General features: G+C 56.0%; 1 protein-coding gene and 3 pseudogenes across 1 annotated transcript; all 4 read left to right on the top strand.

Moving 5' to 3' along the window:
• Positions 1–5,898: 5,898 nt before the first annotated feature.
• Positions 5,899–7,464, top strand: LOC121099113 (feather keratin Cos1-1/Cos1-3/Cos2-1). Its single transcript, XM_040617762.1, has 3 exons — positions 5,899–5,940; positions 6,696–6,797; positions 7,131–7,464. The coding sequence occupies exons 1-3, from the start codon at positions 5,899–5,901 to the stop codon at positions 7,455–7,457; spliced, it is 471 nt and encodes a 156-aa protein (XP_040473696.1). The 3' UTR covers positions 7,458–7,464.
• A 3,908-nt stretch (positions 7,465–11,372) lies between these two features.
• On the top strand, positions 11,373–12,661 carry LOC121098914 (annotated as a pseudogene).
• Positions 12,662–14,559: 1,898 nt separating this feature from the next.
• Positions 14,560–16,025, top strand: LOC121099114 (annotated as a pseudogene).
• Positions 16,026–17,923: 1,898 nt separating this feature from the next.
• On the top strand, positions 17,924–19,389 carry LOC121099115 (annotated as a pseudogene).
• Positions 19,390–20,862: the final 1,473 nt, after the last annotated feature.

Raw genomic sequence — 20,862 nt, forward strand, 5'->3', positions numbered from 1 at the left:
CTAGAGCACTCAGGTGAAGGAAAACGCCCCAGACATGGGCCCAAACCCCTCTCCCTGGTGCAGAAAAGGAGGCAAAACAGGCAAGCAGAATTTTCCTGGGAGCAGTGTTAGGTGGGGTATGGTCAAACACAGGAACTGAGACACTTCTTGCCAGCAGGGCCACAAAAAGCCCCAAAGCAGTGACCCAGGCTGACATCATTGACCTTTACCAGACTCCTCCAGCACGTGAGATGAGTCCCCTGCCCACGCTGGCATGTTTTGCACGGGAAATGCTGGGGTCTCTCATCCTGTCACGCCAAAGATGCCTTGACTGGGGAATGTGCCCAGGAAATGGAAAGGCAGCAATGCCGGAAGCCAGGACACGGCCCACAGCATTAGCTGGGATGCTTTGCATTCAAGATGAGCTTGTCAGAAAATAATCACCTGCACAAGGGATGCCTCTGGCAGCCCGGGGCACTGAAGGTCCATGATAAAAGCCAGCCCAGCTCCTCGCCCCCTCATCCACTTCTCTTGCCTCCTTCTCCCTGGGAGTCAGGTGAGTCTCAAGCCCCTTCTCCTTCTCTGCTGTCTCTCAAAGCTGTCACCTCAGCGGACCTCTCAGCTGGTGCCGACTTTGTTCTGTGCCAGGTCTAGGGGCTGCTTGTCATGGGGAGGGAAGCGGGGAGAAGGTTAGGCATGGAGGGAGGCTAGGACTGTCCTGAAGTGGCTTCTGGTCACAGGGGTTAGGCAGTAGCCACACAGGTCCTGGTGGCTCTTTTTGGGCCCTGGCAGGATGAGGCCAAGGAACCCTCATACATCGCTGCACAGCCTCCTCCTCCCGGCCCTGCATGTTCTTTGGCTCCCCCGTGGTTTGGCGACAGGCTGCTCCTCATGCATCCCCATGTTTTGCTTCCTCCCTGCCCTCTCTCCCAGGTGCACCTCCAGCCCCAAGCCATGTCCTGCTGCAACCCGTGCCAGCCCTGCCAGCCCTGCCAGCCCTGCCAGCCCTGCGGCCCGACCTCGCTGGCCAGCAGCTGCAACGAGCCCTGTTGCAGGCAGTGCCAGGACTCTGTCGTTGTCATCGAGCCCCCCTGCTGTGGTGGTGACCCTGCCCGGCCCCATCCTCAGCTCCTTCCCGCAGAACACCGCCGTGGGCTCCTCCACCTCCGCTGCCGTTGGCAGCATCCTCAGCTGTGAGGGAGTGCCCATCAACTCCGGGGGCTTTGACCTCTCCTGCATCACCAGCCGCTACTGCGGCAGCAGATGTCGCCCCTGCTAAAGGTGCTGGCAACGGCCTTGGATAAGGACTCCCAGGAACCCAGAAACACGACGCTGGACAAAGGATCAAATTTGTGCCATTGTTTTAAGAGCAGCTGATCATCTCAGGCTTGTCCTGCAAGGGCAGCCTGAAATGTGCCACCCCGGGCTCTCTGAAAACATGGCCAACGTCTACCTTTCCTCTCTTCCACTTGGACTTTTTCTCTCTCTTCTTTCTTGTCTTGTGCTGCCCTCAAAGCCTGCTGTGAGGACCCCAGGAAGCAGCCTGGAGTGACCTGCCAGCTTGTCTCCCTTTGCCATGCTGGCCAACGGATACGCTGTGGGAACTCTGCTGCAGGAAAAGGCAAACAGATTCTTGGCTGCTTCTGCTCCTCCCTGCACTGGTGGTCTCCACTTGGACAGATCTCCTTTCCCTCTTTAGACTCATTAAAAGTTTTCTGCAACTGTGTCTGTGTCCTTTTGGTTGTCTTTCATCTGCACATTGACTGCTGAGGGAGGGACTTTGCTTTGAAGGGGAAACAGGTGGGGGCACAGGGGGACCCTTCATCACTCCTAGAGGCATTGGATGGTGGAACAGAATGCAACGAGTCCTCTTTCAGGCACTGCCTCATGAAGCTCACAAAGAGGAGCCTAGTTAATCTTCAGCCAACAGCTATCACTCCTTCCTTGCTGTGGCTCTTCTCAGAAATATCCCCTTGGATCTGGTGAATAAGAGAACTCCTAACAACTGCTGTCCTCCAGAGAAGAACTGTGGGCATGTGGGAGGCCCTGGGGATGTCAGTAAAGCCTTGGGGAAGAGTGCTTCTCTTGTTTTGGAGGTAGCTCTGCTGGGCAAGGAGGCTCAGAAGAAGAAATTGCCAAAGGGTGGCAGGAACTGGGAATGGGTAAATAGCCTTGGGGATCGCCCACACTCCCTACTGCTTCCCTCCATCACCTGATCTAGGGGCCATGGTCAGCCTGCCTGCACATGGGCAGCAGGGACAACTTCCCCATGCAGCCCTGTCACCCTTCAGCACAGCGTCTGCCACAGCCCTTCTGTAGCCCATGTGTGTAGGGCTGAGGAGCTCACAAGTTAGCATAGCTACCAGCTGCAGCAGGCCTTGTGCTAGAGTCCCCTGTCCTGGTGAACCCAGCTCCCCCTTGGGTGAAAACAGCCCCGTGACACTGACTGGTGACCAACCACACATGGGTGCTCTTTGGTGCCTTTTTTCCTCCTAGCAAGGAGCAGCTTTCTTCAGGCCCAGGAACTGTACAGTCCCACAAGTGGCCTCTGCTCCAGAAAGGTGCTGCGTGAGAGGAGATGCCCCCAGCTCTGCAGAGACATGGCAGTGGGATTTGACTCTGCACTCAGCAGGATCCCTGAGCTGTGCCCGAATATCAGAGTGCTGGCACCAGCCCAACCATGGGGCACATGCTGGAGCATGGGGTGGGGTGCCTTCCCCCAGGCACCAAGCTCCATCAGCATTCCCCGAGCTCCGGGGCTGGCGTGCCTTTGTACTTCATGCAGCATCGCAGCTCCCCATGCACAGGCCAAGTCTGTCGCAGCACAAGCAAGCTGGCAAGCTGCAACAAGGCTTTACCGTGGGTTAGAGTCTACTGTCCGTGCTGTTTCTCCATCCTCCTGAGGCCAGACCACACTGCTCCTTCTCTCTGCTACATTTGGGTTCTTCCTTCTCCAGCACCGCTGCCTCCTCCACCCACACTCCTCAGGGCTATTTAACCATTTTGTGGGTATGAGCTACAGCTGCACATCGTCCATGTCAACCAACCCACTGCCTCTGCAGCAAGGCCACAGCTGCACATAATGTTAATCAACCCACTGCCTTCATTCCTCTACACAAGTCCTTCCCACATCGGCAGGCTTGGGGACCCTGCGGTGCGGGGGCTTGCCCTTACACAGACCCCACAGACTGCCAGCACCACAGGAGCAGGGTGGAGGACAGGATCGTTCCTCTGTGCTGGGGGCTGATCAACTGGAACACAGCTTTGCAGAAAACCACCTGGGTTATCCTACTGGACACCAAGTTGATCATGAGCCAGAAATGGACCCTTTCCTAAAAGAAGACTAACAATGACCTGGACTACGTTAAGAGGACTGTTACCAGCAGGTGATCCTTTCCCTCAGCACCAATGAGAGAACACCTGTGGTACTGTTTCCAGTTCTGGGCTCCTTAGTACAATGGAGATATGGATGCAGTAGAAAGAGTCAATGAAGGGTCATAAAGATAGTTTAAGGGACTGGAGCATCTCTGCTATGAGGCAAGGCTGAGAGAGCTGTAACTGGTTACCCTAGAGAACAGAAAGCTCAGGAGAGATCTTCATAATGTGTGGTGGATTGACCTTGGCTGGCTGCCAGGTGCCCACTAAGGTTCTCTATCACTCCTCCTCCTCAGCTGGGTAGGGGCACAAGATACAATGGAAAGCCCATGGGTTGAGATAAGGACAGGGAAATCACTCAGCAGTTACCATTGCTGGCAACGCAGAGTCAACTTGGAGCGTCACAGCACAGGCAGGCTAGCAGGCCGCAACAAGGCTTTACCGTGGGTCAGATTCTACTGTCCGTGATGTTTCTCCTTCCTCCAGATGCCAGGCCACACTGCTCCTCCTCCGTTCAACCCAGCTGTCACAGCACTACCCAAACTAGCCGGCTGCACATTATCCATATCAGCCAGCCCCACCACAGCTGTATAGTATCAATGTTGATTAACCTGCCTTCATTCCTCTAGAATTCCTCTACATTCAAGAATTTATTTCCAATCAAAATTAGAGCAGGATAATGAAAGATACAAACAAACCTAAATCCACATTACCCACAACCCTCCCTTCTTCCAGGGCTCAATTTCATTCTTGACTTCTCTACCTCCTCCCCTCGAGGGGTGCAGGGTGACAGGCAATGAGGAGGTGCAGTCAGTTTGTCACATGTTGTCTCTGCTGGTCCTTCCCTCTCATGCTTTTCCCCAGCCCCAGCATGGGGTCCCACCCACAGGAGACAGTCCTTCACAAACTTCTCTAATGTCAGTCCCTCCCACAGGCTGCAGTTTTTCATGAACTTGTTGCAGTGTGGCTCCCTTCCATGGGGTGCAGTCCTCCAGGAACAGACTTCTCCAGCACGGGTGCCCTGTGGGACCACATTCCTGCCAGGAACCTGTTCCAGCTCTCAATGGGCTCACAGCTTCCTTCAAGGTACATCTACCTGCTCTGGTAGGAGGTCCTCTGTGGGCTCCAGGGTGGATATCTACTTCACTGTGGACCTCCATAGGCTACAGCAGGACAACCTGCATCACCATGGTCTCTACCACAGGCTGCAGGGAAATCTGCTCCAGCACCTGGAGCTCTGATGCCACCTCCCCCTCCTTCACTGACCTTGGTGTCTGCATAATTGTTTCCTCTCACCTATTCTCACTTCTCTCCCAGCTGATGTTGCACAACAATTTATTACCTCTTCTTAAATATGTTATCAGAGAAATGCTAGCAACATCACTGATTGGCTCAGCTTTGGCCACAGATGGGTCTTTCTTGGAGCTAGCTGGAACTGGGTCCATCCAACACAGGAATGGCTTCTAGCATCTTCTCACAGAAGCCACCTCTGGAATCCCCTCCACTGCCAAAACCTTGTCATGTAAACACAACACACTGTATAAATAAGTAACTGAAGGCAAGGTGCAAAGACGACTTCTCAGTGGTGCCCCATGACAGTGCCATGGGTGATGGGCACAGGCTGAAACACAGGTCGCTGTCTGAAACAACTGGAAACGCTTTTTTCCTGTGATGGGGACTGAACACTGGAACAGGTTGTCCAGAGAGGTTGTGGAGTTTCCCTCCTTGAAGAGATTCAAGAGCCATCAAGACATAATTCTGGGCAACCTGCTCTAGGTGACCCTGCTTCAGAAGTGTGGTTGGGCAAGGTCACTTCTAGTGCTCCCTTCCAACCTCAACCATTCTGTGATGCTCCAGAAGACTTTTTACAAATTCCCTACAGTTGCTATGCCTTTCCAGGAGAGCAGAAAAGGGTGCTTTCAGTACATGCTCATAAAAGAGGCTTTTAAATTTTCAGTCATTACTGTTTCGTCATAGACTACCTCCTGCATGTTCCAAAGGGGCCTTGGTATCTATTGCACACTTCTGCTTGTTCCCGGTGATACAGCACTGGTCTATCAGAACCTTTTTAAGGTTGTCACTGTCTAGATTTGCACTGTAATACAACACAAGATCCCTCAGTGCCTCAAAATTGATCTTTCCTCTGTTGCACTTAAAGTGATGCATTTAACCTTGAAATTACCCTTTTCTTTAGACTGCAAGAAGCAGTAAGATTTAGGGCCCAATGACACAAACTCCGTGATATGCTTATCTGGCAGACACTTGCCCATCAACTCACTGGGCAAGGGGGTCCCAGCACCCCAGATGACTCACAGATATCACAGAGGCTGTGGCAAGATAAAGGGAATGGTTTTGCAGGGCACCTGAGAGATTGTAAAGCTCTAGGTGTGCATACCCTGTTGTGAAGCAAGCTACAGAAATGCTAGTATTGTACACTCTAGGGCCACGTACCCTTGGTGTGGTTCCACGAGACCGTGGCTGTATCTTCATCGATAAAAGCACCAAAAAAAGACTTTCTCCATAAGCTGGGGGAAAGAGGTAACCATGAGACTCGTCTGGTTGTTTTACAATGTTAACGTCAAGGAGGTTGGGTCTCTGTCCAAATATTCCCCACAAAGAATTTAAAACCAGCCTTATCATTTGGATTTTCTTACTATGCTCAGGTCGCAAAAAAGATATCATCTTTCTGCCTGTAAAGTTTCAAGCTTAAACAAGTTTCATTTAGAGAAGTAATGCCTGATAGAAAGTAATAACTCTATCTTTCTACATATTGTCTAGCTCCAAACCTGTGGATCAGCCAGCCCCACCACCTGACGCACTCTGTGGAAGCCATGACGCACACCTCTGTGGTATTTGAGGGTGGGGGCTAAAAGGGGCTCTCAAGTACTCCCTCAGGGCTTGGGGGAGCATCAGGCAGCCCACACAGGGAAGCTGTCCTTATCCTGTTGGGAGGGAGGCAAAAAGAAAGGCGCAGCATGTCCTCAGGCGGGGAAGCCCTTGGGTCACCCGCCAAGGATTATAGGGCTGGGAGCAGCTGGGCCCCTTGCTGTCAACGCAGCCCGAGGCAACCCCACCAGCGTGCCCCGGGCCAGCAACACTTGGGTGCACTGCACCCATCTGACACGAGCCGAGTCTTCTACGGATGCAAACACATTCCTGCCCTGGACACCCGGGACCTCCCAGTCCCCGCACCCAGAGGAAGCCTCTGTGAGGGAATGGGTATGGCATTAGCCAGGAAATGAGAAGGCAGCATCCAGGACAACAGCCACCCAGCCCATGTTGTTAGCTGGGATGTTTTCCGTTCACCTCATGAGCAGCTTTGAAAATTGCCACTTCCGCAGAAGCCACCTGTGGGCCTGGGGCAGGTCAGGGCCAGCATAAAAGCCAGCGCAGCTCCTCGCTCTCTCATCCACTTCTCTCTCCTCGTTCTCCTTGGGAACCAGGTGAGTCTGAGGCGCTTTCGCCATGTCCTTCTGTGGCCGTGCAGATGCGCGATCCTCCACCTGATGCTGGGTTGTGGTGCTGCTTGTCATGGGAGGGGGAGAAGGGCAAAGGCCTAGCACTTGGCTGAGGGAGCTGTTACTTGAAGAGACAGGCAGCAGCTCGGCTGGGCATGGTGGTACTTTGCCGAACTGTGTCTGGATGAGGCCATGAAACTCCTCTGCTCAGTTTCTACCCCGCAGCTCAGCAGCTGTCTTTGAAGACCTCACAGTGGGGTGATGGACGCGTGGCAGACCGCTCCTCACCTGTCGCTGTGCTCTGCTTCCTCCCTCCAGGTGCACCTCCAGCCCCAAGCCATGTCCTGCTGCAACCCGTGCATGCCCTGCCAGCCCTGCGGCCCGACCCCGCTGGCCAACAGCTGCAACGAGCCCTGTGTCAGGCAGTGCCAGAACTCCACCGTCGTCATCGAGCCTTCTCCAGTGGTGGTGACCCTGCCCGGCCCCATCCTCAGCTCCTTCCCGCAGAACACCGTTGTGGGCTCCTCCACCTCCGCTGCCGTTGGCAGCATCCTCAGCTGTGAGGGAGTGCCCATCAACTCCGGGGGCTTTGACCTCTCCTGCATCACCAGCCGCTACTGCGGCAGCAGATGTCGCCCCTGCTAAAGCCACTGGTGACAACCCGGACAAGGACCCCCAGGAATGCAGACCTAGGCTGAGGACAGAGCTCCTGGCCCTTGACTTCAGAGATGCTGAGCATGAGCTGGGGTCTCTGAAACATGGCCAAAGTCTGCTTTCCCTGCTTGACTCTCTCCCATCTCCTGTCTTCTGTGTTTCTGGGCTGTAAGTCTCCCAGAGACAACTGGGGGGATCTGCTAAGCCCTCTCCATCTGTGGGGCAGGCAGATGGCTGCTCTGTGGGATCTCCGCCATGGGTGACGGGCACAAACTTCTGGCAGCTGCCGGTGATCTCCCACCACCAGCAGCCTCCTCTACAAGGGAACTCATTTCCTGCTTCAGAGTCATTAAAGCTTTCTGCATCGCAGCCTCTGCCTCAGCGTAATCCTTTCTGGGTGTCATTGTCTCGAGCTGCTGAGGAAGAAAAGCATTTCCTTGGGTGGTGGAGGAGAAGGTGGGGACACAAGCAGATCATTCGCCATTCCCAGAGGAAGGGGAGGGTGGGACAGGACAACGAGTCCCTTGATGCTCAGTCACTGTTTCTTGGAGCTGAGGAAGACACAGTCAGCTCCTTCTAAGGCAGTGGGGAACAAGCCCTGCATTCTGGCATCAGGTCTTTGACATTGTGTCCCACAACATCCTTTTCTCTAAATTGGGTCCTTATTCTCCTTAAGTACCTCCAGCTCAGTGACCAGATATTTGTTTTGTTTTTCAGGAAATTATATTTCATAAGATTCCCCAAATTGACACTGCTTTACCTGTGGCATGTTTTTGTGGTTCAACCCCAGCCTTTAACTAAGTACCACACAGCTGCTCACTCACTCCCCCATCACCCAGAGAAATGGGGAGGAGAATTGAAAAGGAATGCAAAACTTGAGGGTTGAGATTAGAACAATTTAATAATTTAAATAAAAGAAAACCTATAATAATACTACTAACAGTTATAATGAAAAGGAGGGAGAAGGAGAGAGCAACAAAATCCAAAGGGAATGGAGGAAAGAAAAGAAGTGATGCACAATACAATTGCTTACCACCTGCTGACTGATACCCAGCCATTCCCCAAGCAGTGGTCCCAGGCCCTGGCTCACCCCTTCCAGTTTGTATACCAAGCATGACATGGTATGGTATGGAACAACCCTTTGGCCAGTTGGAGTCAGCTGTCCTGGCTGTGTCCCCTCCAGACCTTCTCACTAGCAGGGCCTGAGAAACTGACAAGTCCTTGACTTAGTATAAACATTAAGTAACAACAACTAAAACCATCAATGTGCTATCAACATTATTCTCACCCCAAATTCAAAACAGTACTGCACCAGCTGCCAAGAAGAATATTAACTCTTTCCCAGCCAAAACCAGGACACAGGTATTTGAAAACTTTTTTCCGACTCCTCTGAGTACTGAGAAGTTTTGGCCCCAGCTCTGACTTTGCAGCCACAGCCCCACACCACCAAACCTTATGTGTGTTTTACAGAGACAGAAGTATGGTTTAGCTTGAAAGCATAATTAAAACAAAGAACAATTTTTTTCTTGGTCAGGGAGAGGTGACAGATCAGCAAGGTAGAGAGCAGCATGTCAGAGAAAGTGTGGGTAAACATTGAAATTTTAGTTACTGCAGTCAGGAAATAGCACAACACATGTAAAATAGCAAACAGCAAAAAGCTTTACCATTGGGCAAACTCTATTGTCTGCACTGTTTCTTCATCCTCCAGAGACCAGACCACACTGCTCCTTCCCTCTGTCTCAACCCAATCTTTCTGCTTCATCCAGACACACACTCTCTCCCACATGCCTCAGAGCTATTTAACCACTCTGCTATAGGATCACAGCTGTACATCATCAAAGCAATCAACCCACTGCCTTCGAATCAAGGCCGCAGCTGCATATGATCAACATCAATCAACCCACTGCCTTTGCTCACCTACAGGTGAACTCCCATTCTGGAAGTCCAGTCATCCCTGACAGGATAGGATAGGATAAGGTAGGATTGCATAGGGAAGAATAGAACAGAATAGAATATTTTCAGCTGGAAGGGACCTGTAATGATTGTATAGTTCAACTACCTGATCACTTCAGGGCCAAAGAATAATTAAAGCATGTTATTAAGGGCGTTGTCCAAATGCCTCTTAAATACTGACAGGCACAGGGCGTCAACCACCTCTCTAGGAAGCCTCTTCAGTGTTTGACCACCAGCTCAGCAAAAAAATGCTTCTGAATGTCAAGTCTGAATGGCGTCTGATGTGACTTTGAACCATTCCCACATGTCATGTCACTGAGTACTGGGGAGAAAAGCTCAGCACCTCCACCCCTGCTTCTCCTCCTCAGGAAGCTGTAGAGAGCAGTGAAGTTCCCCCTCAGCCTCCTCTTCTCCAAGCTAGACAAACCCAAAGCCCTTAGCTGCTCCGCATAGGACATACCTTCCAGCCCTTTCACCAGCTTTGTTACCCTTCTCTGGATACATTCAAGTACCTTAACAGCCACCAGAAATTGTGGGGCCTAGAACCGCATACAGAACTCAAGATGAGGCCACACCAATGCTATAAAAAACAGAAAAATCACCTCTTTTGACCAGCAGGTTATACTGTGCTTAATGCACCCTAGTATAAGGTCTGCCCCCTTGCTGCCAGGGCATGATGCTAACTCCTATGGAACCTGTTGTCAGACACAACTCAAGGATCCTTTTCTGCAGGGCTGCTCTCCAGAAACTCATCTCCTAATTCATACTTGTATCTGGTGTTACTCCATCCTAGGTGCATGAATCTGGCACTTAGTCGTGTTAAATTCCATGCCATTAAGGACTGCCCAACGAGCCAATGTTGTCTGGCAGCGTGGCACCCGGCACGCAGAGAAGCACCAGGGACTACTCCGCAGACAGTGCAAAGAACCTCCCTGAATCCACCCGAGAGCTGGAGTTATTTTTACACTGCCGGACTGTGTATCCAGCTATCCATCACCTTATTAGCTCATTCCTTCTGCTCATTCCTCGTCTCACTCTCTATACTCTCAAAAATGCTGATCGATGTATCTGTACAATCTCATATTGCAGGCTCACGTCCATCCTGATACTCAAACCTGGCAGCTCATGCTGCTTTCCCCAGTATCTCACAAGGGTGTGAGTCCGTCACTTTTTTCTGTGTCACCCAACGGCCTGTAGTGACAGTCTCATTCAGAAGGAGGAGACATCAACTTTCTTGCTTCCGTTCTGCTTGTGCATCTTACCAAAATTTTCTGCGCAATTCAACATCACCTGCCCATGCCTGGTACTTCAGCATTTCATCCCTTCTAGCATTGAAGCGGCTTCACTGTGTGGCTCCAAGGACTTAGTCCATTCCTACTTACGTACAACTCGTTTTCATAGAACGATAGACTCGTAGCATGTTTGGGTTCAAAGGGACCATGGAAGATCACCTTCTCCAAGCCCTCTGCCTTGGGCAGGGACATTCTTCATTGGACAAGTGGCTCAAAGCTCCATCCAACCTGACTTTGTTTTATTCAATAATTCTGGAAGATAAGGCCTATACAATCTCTTTTCCTTTCTTCCTCTAAACATCTACGTAAGAACAATACATCAAGAGGAACTTGCAGACATTACAAAAATACCAGTGTGGAGTCTCAGTGCTCCTTTTATGCCCATTGGTTTGTACACGAAAACAATGTCAGGTCTCAGCAGACCAAGTCTGCAGGGCTAGGAGCAGCTGGAGCTGTTCCTGTCTGAAGGATCACACAAACACCCAAAAGAGAGAGCCCAGGCTGACATCACCTGCCTGCACTGGACCCCTCTGGCACTTAGTCCGTGTCTTCTGCCCACAGTGAGGCAGCCTTGCCCCGGAAACCACGGGCCCTCTCATCGCAGCTCTCAAAAGAGACGTCCGTGATGGGACGGGCATGACATAAACCAGGAAACGCAAGGGCAGCGTAGAGGGAAAGAGCAACACATGCCATGTCATTACCGGGGATGTTTCCGTTCATTAGCAGCATGCCGGAAAATTGCTGCTTATGCAGCGGCTGCCTTGGCCCTGAGGCAGCGTGGGGCCAGTATAAAAGCCAGCCCAACTGATGGCTCTCTCAGCCGCTTCTGTCACCTCCTTCTCCTTGGGAACCAGGTGAGCTGGAAGCCCCTTTTCTCCTCCACCTCCTCCTCCAGGACAGGGTCTAGCCTTCGAGGGCAGCTCAGCTGGTACCTGCTCCTTGGTCTTATGTTAGTGCTCTGAGACGGGGGTGGCGGGAGAGGTCAGAGGAGAGACAGTCTGTCACGGAGACAGGCTGAGGCTGGGCTGAGCTGGCCCTTTGCTCCAGGCTAGTGATGAGCATCCCTGGGCCTGGCTGCTATGCGCAGGACCCCGCTGAGCTCGGGCAAAGAAGCCCTTGTTTCCCGCTGTGCAGCCCCCTGCCTTGGCTTCCTTTTGGTGGGGTTGCAGGCTGCTCCTGAGGTGTCCCTGTGCCATGCTTCCTCCCTGCCCTCTCTCCCAGGTGCACCTCCAGCCCCAAGCCATGTCCTGCTGCAACCCGTGCCAGTCCTGCCAGCCCTGCGGCCCGACCCCGCTGGCCAGCAGCTGCAACGAGCCCTGTTGCAGGCAGTGCCAGGACTCTGTCGTCGTCATCCAGCCCTCCGCCGTGGTGGTGACCCTGCCCGGCCCCCATCCTCAGCTCCTTCCCGCAGAACACCGCCGTGGGCTCCTCCACCTCCGCTGCCGTTGGCAGCATCCTCAGCTGTGAGGGAGTGCCCATCAACTCCGGGGGCTTTGACCTCTCCTGCATCACCAGCCGCTACTGCGGCAGCAGATGTCGCCCCTGCTAAAGCCACTGGCGACGGCCCGGACAAGGATCCGCTGGAACCCAGAAGATGATGCCAGGCTGAACGACGGAGACTGTGGCCATTGCTTTGAGAGGGGCTGAGCATGCCTCACGCCTCCTGCAACGGGTGTCAGCCCTGAGGAAGGGGCCAGCCTGGGCTCTCTTGAAACGTGACCGATGCCTCTCGTTCCCTTCCTCCACTCTCTCCTTTTCCTCCCTTGCCTTTGTTTTTGTCCACTCCCCTGGGCCATGAGGCCCACCAAAGGCAGCCCAGGGGGGACCTGCCTGTCCCTCTCCCTCTGTGGGGCACTGGCTCTTGGCTGTCCGCGCGACCCTTTCCCTGTGGCCTCCCCTCAGAGGCATCTTGTTTCCCTCTTTGGACTCATTAAACTCTGCAGCATCCCAGCCCCTGGCTCTGTGTGGTCCTTTCCTCTCTGGATGTTCTCTAAAGCTGCGCAGGGAGGAAGGAGATGCGCCGGGAGGAAACAAATGGGGGAGCAAGTGGATCCTTTCTCATTCCTAGACCAATGGGAGGGCAGCACACACAGCCCCATGGCCTCCCTTGGTCGCTGTCCCTCGGAGCTGAGGACAACATCTCTGGCCACTGCACAGCCCGTGCCCATCAGCCCTTCCCGTGCTGTGTGTCTGCCCAGAAATAGTGCCCTTGGCCTCCAAACATGCCCTGCGGATGGTGGTGCCAACTTGCCCTGTCTTCATGGGACGAGCCCGGTGCTGCAGGAGGCCCTGGGAGGTCAGCAGCCCCACGGGCACTCAGGGCAGTTCCTCCTGCTCTGCATGGAGCTGTGCTGGGGGAGAAGGCTCAGACAGAAGGTGGCGACGAGGACGGAAGGAGGGAATAGCGGGAGAAATCACCCTGGCTAGAGCCCACAGCCGCCTCCTCCTCACCTCCCCACCCATCTCCAGGAGGAAGGGGCAGGGTGTGCATCCGAGGGCAAGGGTAGCTACGGCAAGTCCCCTCTCATTCCGTCACGTCCGTACAGCGGGTCCCTGCAGAGGCCAATGGGCATCACTGCCCACTGTCCTCTGAGGGGAACATCTGTGGCAGAAGGAGTCTGCTCCTGATGGCACAGAGAGAAAGCAGGAAAAAAGCACATAAATGACAAACACTCACGGCACTTGCATGAACCATAAGTGGGGCAATACTGAAAAGACCTTGGCTGGCTTCCAGACCCACCAGGCTGCTCTCTCCCTCTCCCTCTCCCTGCGCAACGCGACAGAGGGGGAAAGAAGGTGAAAAAGGCTGTGGGTCGAGGCAAAGCCAGGGGCATCACTTACCCGTTACTTTCACTGGAAAAACAGACTTGACTGGGGGAACATTCCTCCAACATATTGCCAATGAAAAATAGAGCAGGAGGGAGAGAAACAGCAGAAAAGCCCTTAAGATACACCTCCACCCCGTCCCCACGTCTTCTCCACAGCCTCAGCTTCCCTCCTTCATTCACGGCTCTTCTATTTCCCCCACCGCGCAGCAGCGCAGGGGGCTGCGGGTGCGGGCGCTGCCGTCAGCACACACAAGTTTCCTTCTGCGCAAAGAGGGACTTTACCTGACCTGCTCATGAAGAAGCAGCCGGGTTTTGGCACCTTCCCCTGAACGCCTTGTCTCTGCCTCCCCAGACACAGGTGCTTGGCCTTCAGACTCCGTGTTCTGTGCGTGACCTGGAACTCATGGTGCTTGAACACCAAAGGAGCTGGACTCAGAGCTGCGCGACTGCCCCTGTGGCACCCCATCTCACAGCCGAGCAACATGCGGAGCCCCGTCCCTTCCCTTCCACACCCGTTTGGCACCAGGTCTCAGGCCGTGCCTCAGTGAGCACCAGGCCGAAGTGCACCTGGCCCTGGCCTGGACACGAGGAGCCTGCGTCCCGCCCCAGCCCCCAGCAAGACGGCACCATGAGGGGACCGATTCAGGGACAGGGGCCCGCAGAGGCGGGCAGGCTTTCCTGGCCCTGTACTTAAAGCAAGAGGTGGGGGTGCGGGGGCAGAGGCTGCGTTTCAGCTCCCTGGGCACCTCTCTGCCCGGCCAAAGGCACCGCCTCTCAGCTGTAATGGGCTCTGGCTGGCACGGGCGATCTGCTGCTCTGCAGTGCCCAGGGACACCCCCGGGAAGGCCAAGGTCTTCACCCTGACCCACACAAGTACAGGCTGACACACGTGTGCTCACTCACGCCTGCACGGAACCAGGCAAACCTCTGCACGCTTACAGAAAGGCAGGAGATGGCCATGAGCGACCATCAGAGAGAGATGGGGGGAGCAAGAGGAAAGGATGTGCCGTGCCCTCTCGCATGGCGGTCCTGGGGCCAACGCAGATGAGAAGCATGGGAGCGGTGCCCCTTTCCCGACAACTGTGCCGCAAGCAAGCCCACGGGAATGAGCCAGGCGCACATCACCTCTCCGCGTGGGATGCCACCAGCACTTGAGCTGCGTCTTCCTCCTGCGCCGGCACGTGCCTGTCCCGGAAATCCTTGGCCTTCTCATGCCGGCACTTAGAGCAGCCTTCATGTGGGAAAGCACGTGCCGTAAGCAAGGAAATGAAAAGGCAGCGGTGCAGGAAACCAGGACACAGCCCATACCATTAGGTGGGATGGTCTGCATTTGCCAGGAACTCGTCAGAAAATTATTACTTCCACGGAGGGTGCCTCTGGGCCCGAGGCAGTGCAGGACTGCTATAAAAGGCGGCCCGACTCTCTGCGCTCTCATGCGCTTCTCTTGCCCCCTTCTCCTTGGGAATCAGGTGCGTGTGAAGTCTCTTGTCCTCCTCCTTCCAGACCAGGTCTTTCCTCCGTGGAGGGCTCAGCTCGTGTGGGCTGTGCTAGCCCCGGGCTGGGAGCTGCTTCTCACGGGAGAGGGAAGGGGGGAGAAGGTCTTCTGCAGAGAGAGCCTGGGACGTAGCTGAGGTGGCTCCTGGGCTTTCAGCTGGGCAGCGTGTGCTGGGCCAGGAGATGCGGTGGCCCCGCTGTGGTTGGGTGCAGTGCTGCTTCTCATGTTTCCCCGTTTCTGGCTTCCCCTGCCCTCTCTCCCAGGTGCACCTCCAGCCCCAAGCCATGTCCTGCTGCAACCCGTGCCAGCCCTGCCAGCCCTGCGGCCCGACCCCGCTGGCCAGCAGCTGCAACGAGCCCTGTGTCAGGCAGTGCCAGAGCTCCAACATCGTCATCCAGCCCTCCGCCGTGGTGGTGACCCTGCCCGGCCCCATCCTCAGCTCCTTCCCGCAGAACACCGCCGTGGGCTCCTCCACCTCCGCTGCCGTTGGCAGCATCCTCAGCTGTGAGGGAGTGCCCATCAACTCCGGGGGCTTTGACCTCTCCTGCATCACCAGCCGCTACTGCGGCAGCAGATGTCGCCCCTGCTAAAGCCACTGGCGACGGCCCGGACAAGGATCCGCTGGAACCCAGAAGATGATGCCAGGCTGAACGACGGAGACTGTGGCCATTGCTTTGAGAGGGGCTGAGCATGCCTCACGCCTCCTGCAACGGGTGTCAGCCCTGAGGAAGGGGCCAGCCTGGGCTCTCTTGAAACGTGACCGATGCCTCTCGTTCCCTTCCTCCACTCTCTCCTTTTCCTCCCTTGCCTTTGTTTTTGTCCACTCCCCTGGGCCATGAGGCCCACCAAAGGCAGCCCAGGGGGGACCTGCCTGTCCCTCTCCCTCTGTGGGGCACTGGCTCTTGGCTGTCCGCGCGACCCTTTCCCTGTGGCCTCCCCTCAGAGGCATCTTGTTTCCCTCTTTGGACTCATTAAACTCTGCAGCATCCCAGCCCCTGGCTCTGTGTGGTCCTTTCCTCTCTGGATGTTCTCTAAAGCTGCGCAGGGAGGAAGGAGATGCGCCGGGAGGAAACAAATGGGGGAGCAAGTGGATCCTTTCTCATTCCTAGACCAATGGGAGGGCAGCACACACAGCCCCATGGCCTCCCTTGGTCGCTGTCCCTCGGAGCTGAGGACAACATCTCTGGCCACTGCACAGCCCGTGCCCATCAGCCCTTCCCGTGCTGTGTGTCTGCCCAGAAATAGTGCCCTTGGCCTCCAAACATGCCCTGCGGATGGTGGTGCCAACTTGCCCTGTCTTCATGGGACGAGCCCGGTGCTGCAGGAGGCCCTGGGAGGTCAGCAGCCCCACGGGCACTCAGGGCAGTTCCTCCTGCTCTGCATGGAGCTGTGCTGGGGGAGAAGGCTCAGACAGAAGGTGGCGACGAGGACGGAAGGAGGGAATAGCGGGAGAAATCACCCTGGCTAGAGCCCACAGCCGCCTCCTCCTCACCTCCCCACCCATCTCCAGGAGGAAGGGGCAGGGTGTGCATCCGAGGGCAAGGGTAGCTACGGCAAGTCCCCTCTCATTCCGTCACGTCCGTACAGCGGGTCCCTGCAGAGGCCAATGGGCATCACTGCCCACTGTCCTCTGAGGGGAACATCTGTGGCAGAAGGAGTCTGCTCCTGATGGCACAGAGAGAAAGCAGGAAAAAAGCACATAAATGACAAACACTCACGGCACTTGCATGAACCATAAGTGGGGCAATACTGAAAAGACCTTGGCTGGCTTCCAGACCCACCAGGCTGCTCTCTCCCTCTCCCTCTCCCTGCGCAACGCGACAGAGGGGGAAAGAAGGTGAAAAAGGCTGTGGGTCGAGGCAAAGCCAGGGGCATCACTTACCCGTTACTTTCACTGGAAAAACAGACTTGACTGGGGGAACATTCCTCCAACATATTGCCAATGAAAAATAGAGCAGGAGGGAGAGAAACAGCAGAAAAGCCCTTAAGATACACCTCCACCCCGTCCCCACGTCTTCTCCACAGCCTCAGCTTCCCTCCTTCATTCACGGCTCTTCTATTTCCCCCACCGCGCAGCAGCGCAGGGGGCTGCGGGTGCGGGCGCTGCCGTCAGCACACACAAGTTTCCTTCTGCGCAAAGAGGGACTTTACCTGACCTGCTCATGAAGAAGCAGCCGGGTTTTGGCACCTTCCCCTGAACGCCTTGTCTCTGCCTCCCCAGACACAGGTGCTTGGCCTTCAGACTCCGTGTTCTGTGCGTGACCTGGAACTCATGGTGCTTGAACACCAAAGGAGCTGGACTCAGAGCTGCGCGACTGCCCCTGTGGCACCCCATCTCACAGCCGAGCAACATGCGGAGCCCCGTCCCTTCCCTTCCACACCCGTTTGGCACCAGGTCTCAGGCCGTGCCTCAGTGAGCACCAGGCCGAAGTGCACCTGGCCCTGGCCTGGACACGAGGAGCCTGCGTCCCGCCCCAGCCCCCAGCAAGACGGCACCATGAGGGGACCGATTCAGGGACAGGGGCCCGCAGAGGCGGGCAGGCTTTCCTGGCCCTGTACTTAAAGCAAGAGGAGGGGGTGCGGGGGCAGAGGCTGCGTTTCAGCTCCCTGGGCACCTCTCTGCCCGGCCAAAGGCACCGCCTCTCAGCTGTAATGGGCTCTGGCTGGCACGGGCGATCTGCTGCTCTGCAGTGCCCAGGGACACCCCCGGGAAGGCCAAGGTCTTCACCCTGACCCACACAAGTACAGGCTGACACACGTGTGCTCACTCACGCCTGCACGGAACCAGGCAAACCTCTGCACGCTTACAGAAAGGCAGGAGATGGCCATGAGCGACCATCAGAGAGAGATGGGGGGAGCAAGAGGAAAGGATGTGCCGTGCCCTCTCGCATGGCGGTCCTGGGGCCAACGCAGATGAGAAGCATGGGAGCGGTGCCCCTTTCCCGACAACTGTGCCGCAAGCAAGCCCACGGGAATGAGCCAGGCGCACATCACCTCTCCGCGTGGGATGCCACCAGCACTTGAGCTGCGTCTTCCTCCTGCGCCGGCACGTGCCTGTCCCGGAAATCCTTGGCCTTCTCATGCCGGCACTTAGAGCAGCCTTCATGTGGGAAAGCACGTGCCATAAGCAAGGAAATGAAAAGGCAGCGGTGCAGGAAACCAGGACACAGCCCATACCATTAGGTGGGATGGTCTGCATTTGCCAGGAACTCGTCAGAAAATTATTACTTCCACGGAGGGTGCCTCTGGGCCCGAGGCAGTGCAGGACTGCTATAAAAGGCGGCCCGACTCTCTGCGCTCTCATGCGCTTCTCTTGCCCCCTTCTCCTTGGGAATCAGGTGCGTGTGAAGTCTCTTGTCCTCCTCCTTCCAGACCAGGTCTTTCCTCCGTGGAGGGCTCAGCTCGTGTGGGCTGTGCTAGCCCCGGGCTGGGAGCTGCTTCTCACGGGAGAGGGAAGGGGGGAGAAGGTCTTCTGCAGAGAGAGCCTGGGACGTAGCTGAGGTGGCTCCTGGGCTTTCAGCTGGGCAGCGTGTGCTGGGCCAGGAGATGCGGTGGCCCCGCTGTGGTTGGGTGCAGTGCTGCTTCTCATGTTTCCCCGTTTCTGGCTTCCCCTGCCCTCTCTCCCAGGTGCACCTCCAGCCCCAAGCCATGTCCTGCTGCAACCCGTGCCAGCCCTGCCAGCCCTGCGGCCCGACCCCGCTGGCCAGCAGCTGCAACGAGCCCTGTGTCAGGCAGTGCCAGAGCTCCAACATCGTCATCCAGCCCTCCGCCGTGGTGGTGACCCTGCCCGGCCCCATCCTCAGCTCCTTCCCGCAGAACACCGCCGTGGGCTCCTCCACCTCCGCTGCCGTTGGCAGCATCCTCAGCTGTGAGGGAGTGCCCATCAACTCCGGGGGCTTTGACCTCTCCTGCATCACCAGCCGCTACTGCGGCAGCAGATGTCGCCCCTGCTAAAGCCACTGGCGACGGCCCGGACAAGGATCCGCTGGAACCCAGAAGATGATGCCAGGCTGAACGACGGAGACTGTGGCCATTGCTTTGAGAGGGGCTGAGCATGCCTCACGCCTCCTGCAACGGGTGTCAGCCCTGAGGAAGGGGCCAGCCTGGGCTCTCTTGAAACGTGACCGATGCCTCTCGTTCCCTTCCTCCACTCTCTCCTTTTCCTCCCTTGCCTTTGTTTTTGTCCACTCCCCTGGGCCATGAGGCCCACCAAAGGCAGCCCAGGGGGGACCTGCCTGTCCCTCTCCCTCTGTGGGGCACTGGCTCTTGGCTGTCCGCGCGACCCTTTCCCTGTGGCCTCCCCTCAGAGGCATCTTGTTTCCCTCTTTGGACTCATTAAACTCTGCAGCATCCCAGCCCCTGGCTCTGTGTGGTCCTTTCCTCTCTGGATGTTCTCTAAAGCTGCGCAGGGAGGAAGGAGATGCGCCGGGAGGAAACAAATGGGGGAGCAAGTGGATCCTTTCTCATTCCTAGACCAATGGGAGGGCAGCACACACAGCCCCATGGCCTCCCTTGGTCGCTGTCCCTCGGAGCTGAGGACAACATCTCTGGCCACTGCACAGCCCGTGCCCATCAGCCCTTCCCGTGCTGTGTGTCTGCCCAGAAATAGTGCCCTTGGCCTCCAAACATGCCCTGCGGATGGTGGTGCCAACTTGCCCTGTCTTCATGGGACGAGCCCGGTGCTGCAGGAGGCCCTGGGAGGTCAGCAGCCCCACGGGCACTCAGGGCAGTTCCTCCTGCTCTGCATGGAGCTGTGCTGGGGGAGAAGGCTCAGACAGAAGGTGGCGACGAGGACGGAAGGAGGGAATAGCGGGAGAAATCACCCTGGCTAGAGCCCACAGCCGCCGCCTCCTCACCTCCCCACCCATCTCCAGGAGGAAGGGGCAGGGTGTGCATCCGAGGGCAAGGGTAGCTACGGCAAGTCCCCTCTCATTCCGTCACGTCCGTACAGCGGGTCCCTGCAGAGGCCAATGGGCATCACTGCCCACTGTCCTCTGAGGGGAACATCTGTGGCAGAAGGAGTCTGCTCCTGATGGCACAGAGAGAAAGCAGGAAAAAAGCACATAAATGACAAACACTCACGGCACTTGCATGAACCATAAGTGGGGCAATACTGAAAAGACCTTGGCTGGCTTCCAGACCCACCAGGCTGCTCTCTCCCTCTCCCTCTCCCTGCGCAACGCGACAGAGGGGGAAAGAAGGTGAAAAAGGCTGTGGGTCGAGGCAAAGCCAGGGGCATCACTTACCCGTTACTTTCACTGGAAAAACAGACTTGACTGGGGGAACATTCCTCCAACATATTGCCAATGAAAAATAGAGCAGGAGGGAGAGAAACAGCAGAAAAGCCCTTAAGATACACCTCCACCCCGTCCCCACGTCTTCTCCACAGCCTCAGCTTCCCTCCTTCATTCACGGCTCTTCTATTTCCCCCACCGCGCAGCAGCGCAGGGGGCTGCGGGTGCGGGCGCTGCGGTCAGCACACACAAGTTTCCTTCTGCGCAAAGAGGGACTTTACCTGACCTGCTCATGAAGAAGCAGCCGGGTTTTGGCACCTTCCCCTGAACGCCTTGTCTCTGCCTCCCCAGACACAGGTGCTTGGCCTTCAGACTCTGTGTTCTGTGCGTGACCTGGAACTCATGGTGCTTGAACACCAAAGGAGCTGGACTCAGAGCTGCGCGACTGCCCCTGTGGCACCCCATCTCACAGCCGAGCAACATGCGGAGCCCCGTCCCTTCCCTTCCACACCCGTTTGGCACCAGGTCTCAGGCCGTGCCTCAGTGAGCACCAGGCCGAAGTGCACCTGGCCCTGGCCTGGACACGAGGAGCCT

The sequence above is a fragment of the Falco naumanni genome, chromosome 18 (genome assembly GCF_017639655.2).
Source record: "Falco naumanni isolate bFalNau1 chromosome 18, bFalNau1.pat, whole genome shotgun sequence".
In the NCBI taxonomy this organism is placed as follows: Eukaryota; Metazoa; Chordata; class Aves; order Falconiformes; family Falconidae; genus Falco; species Falco naumanni.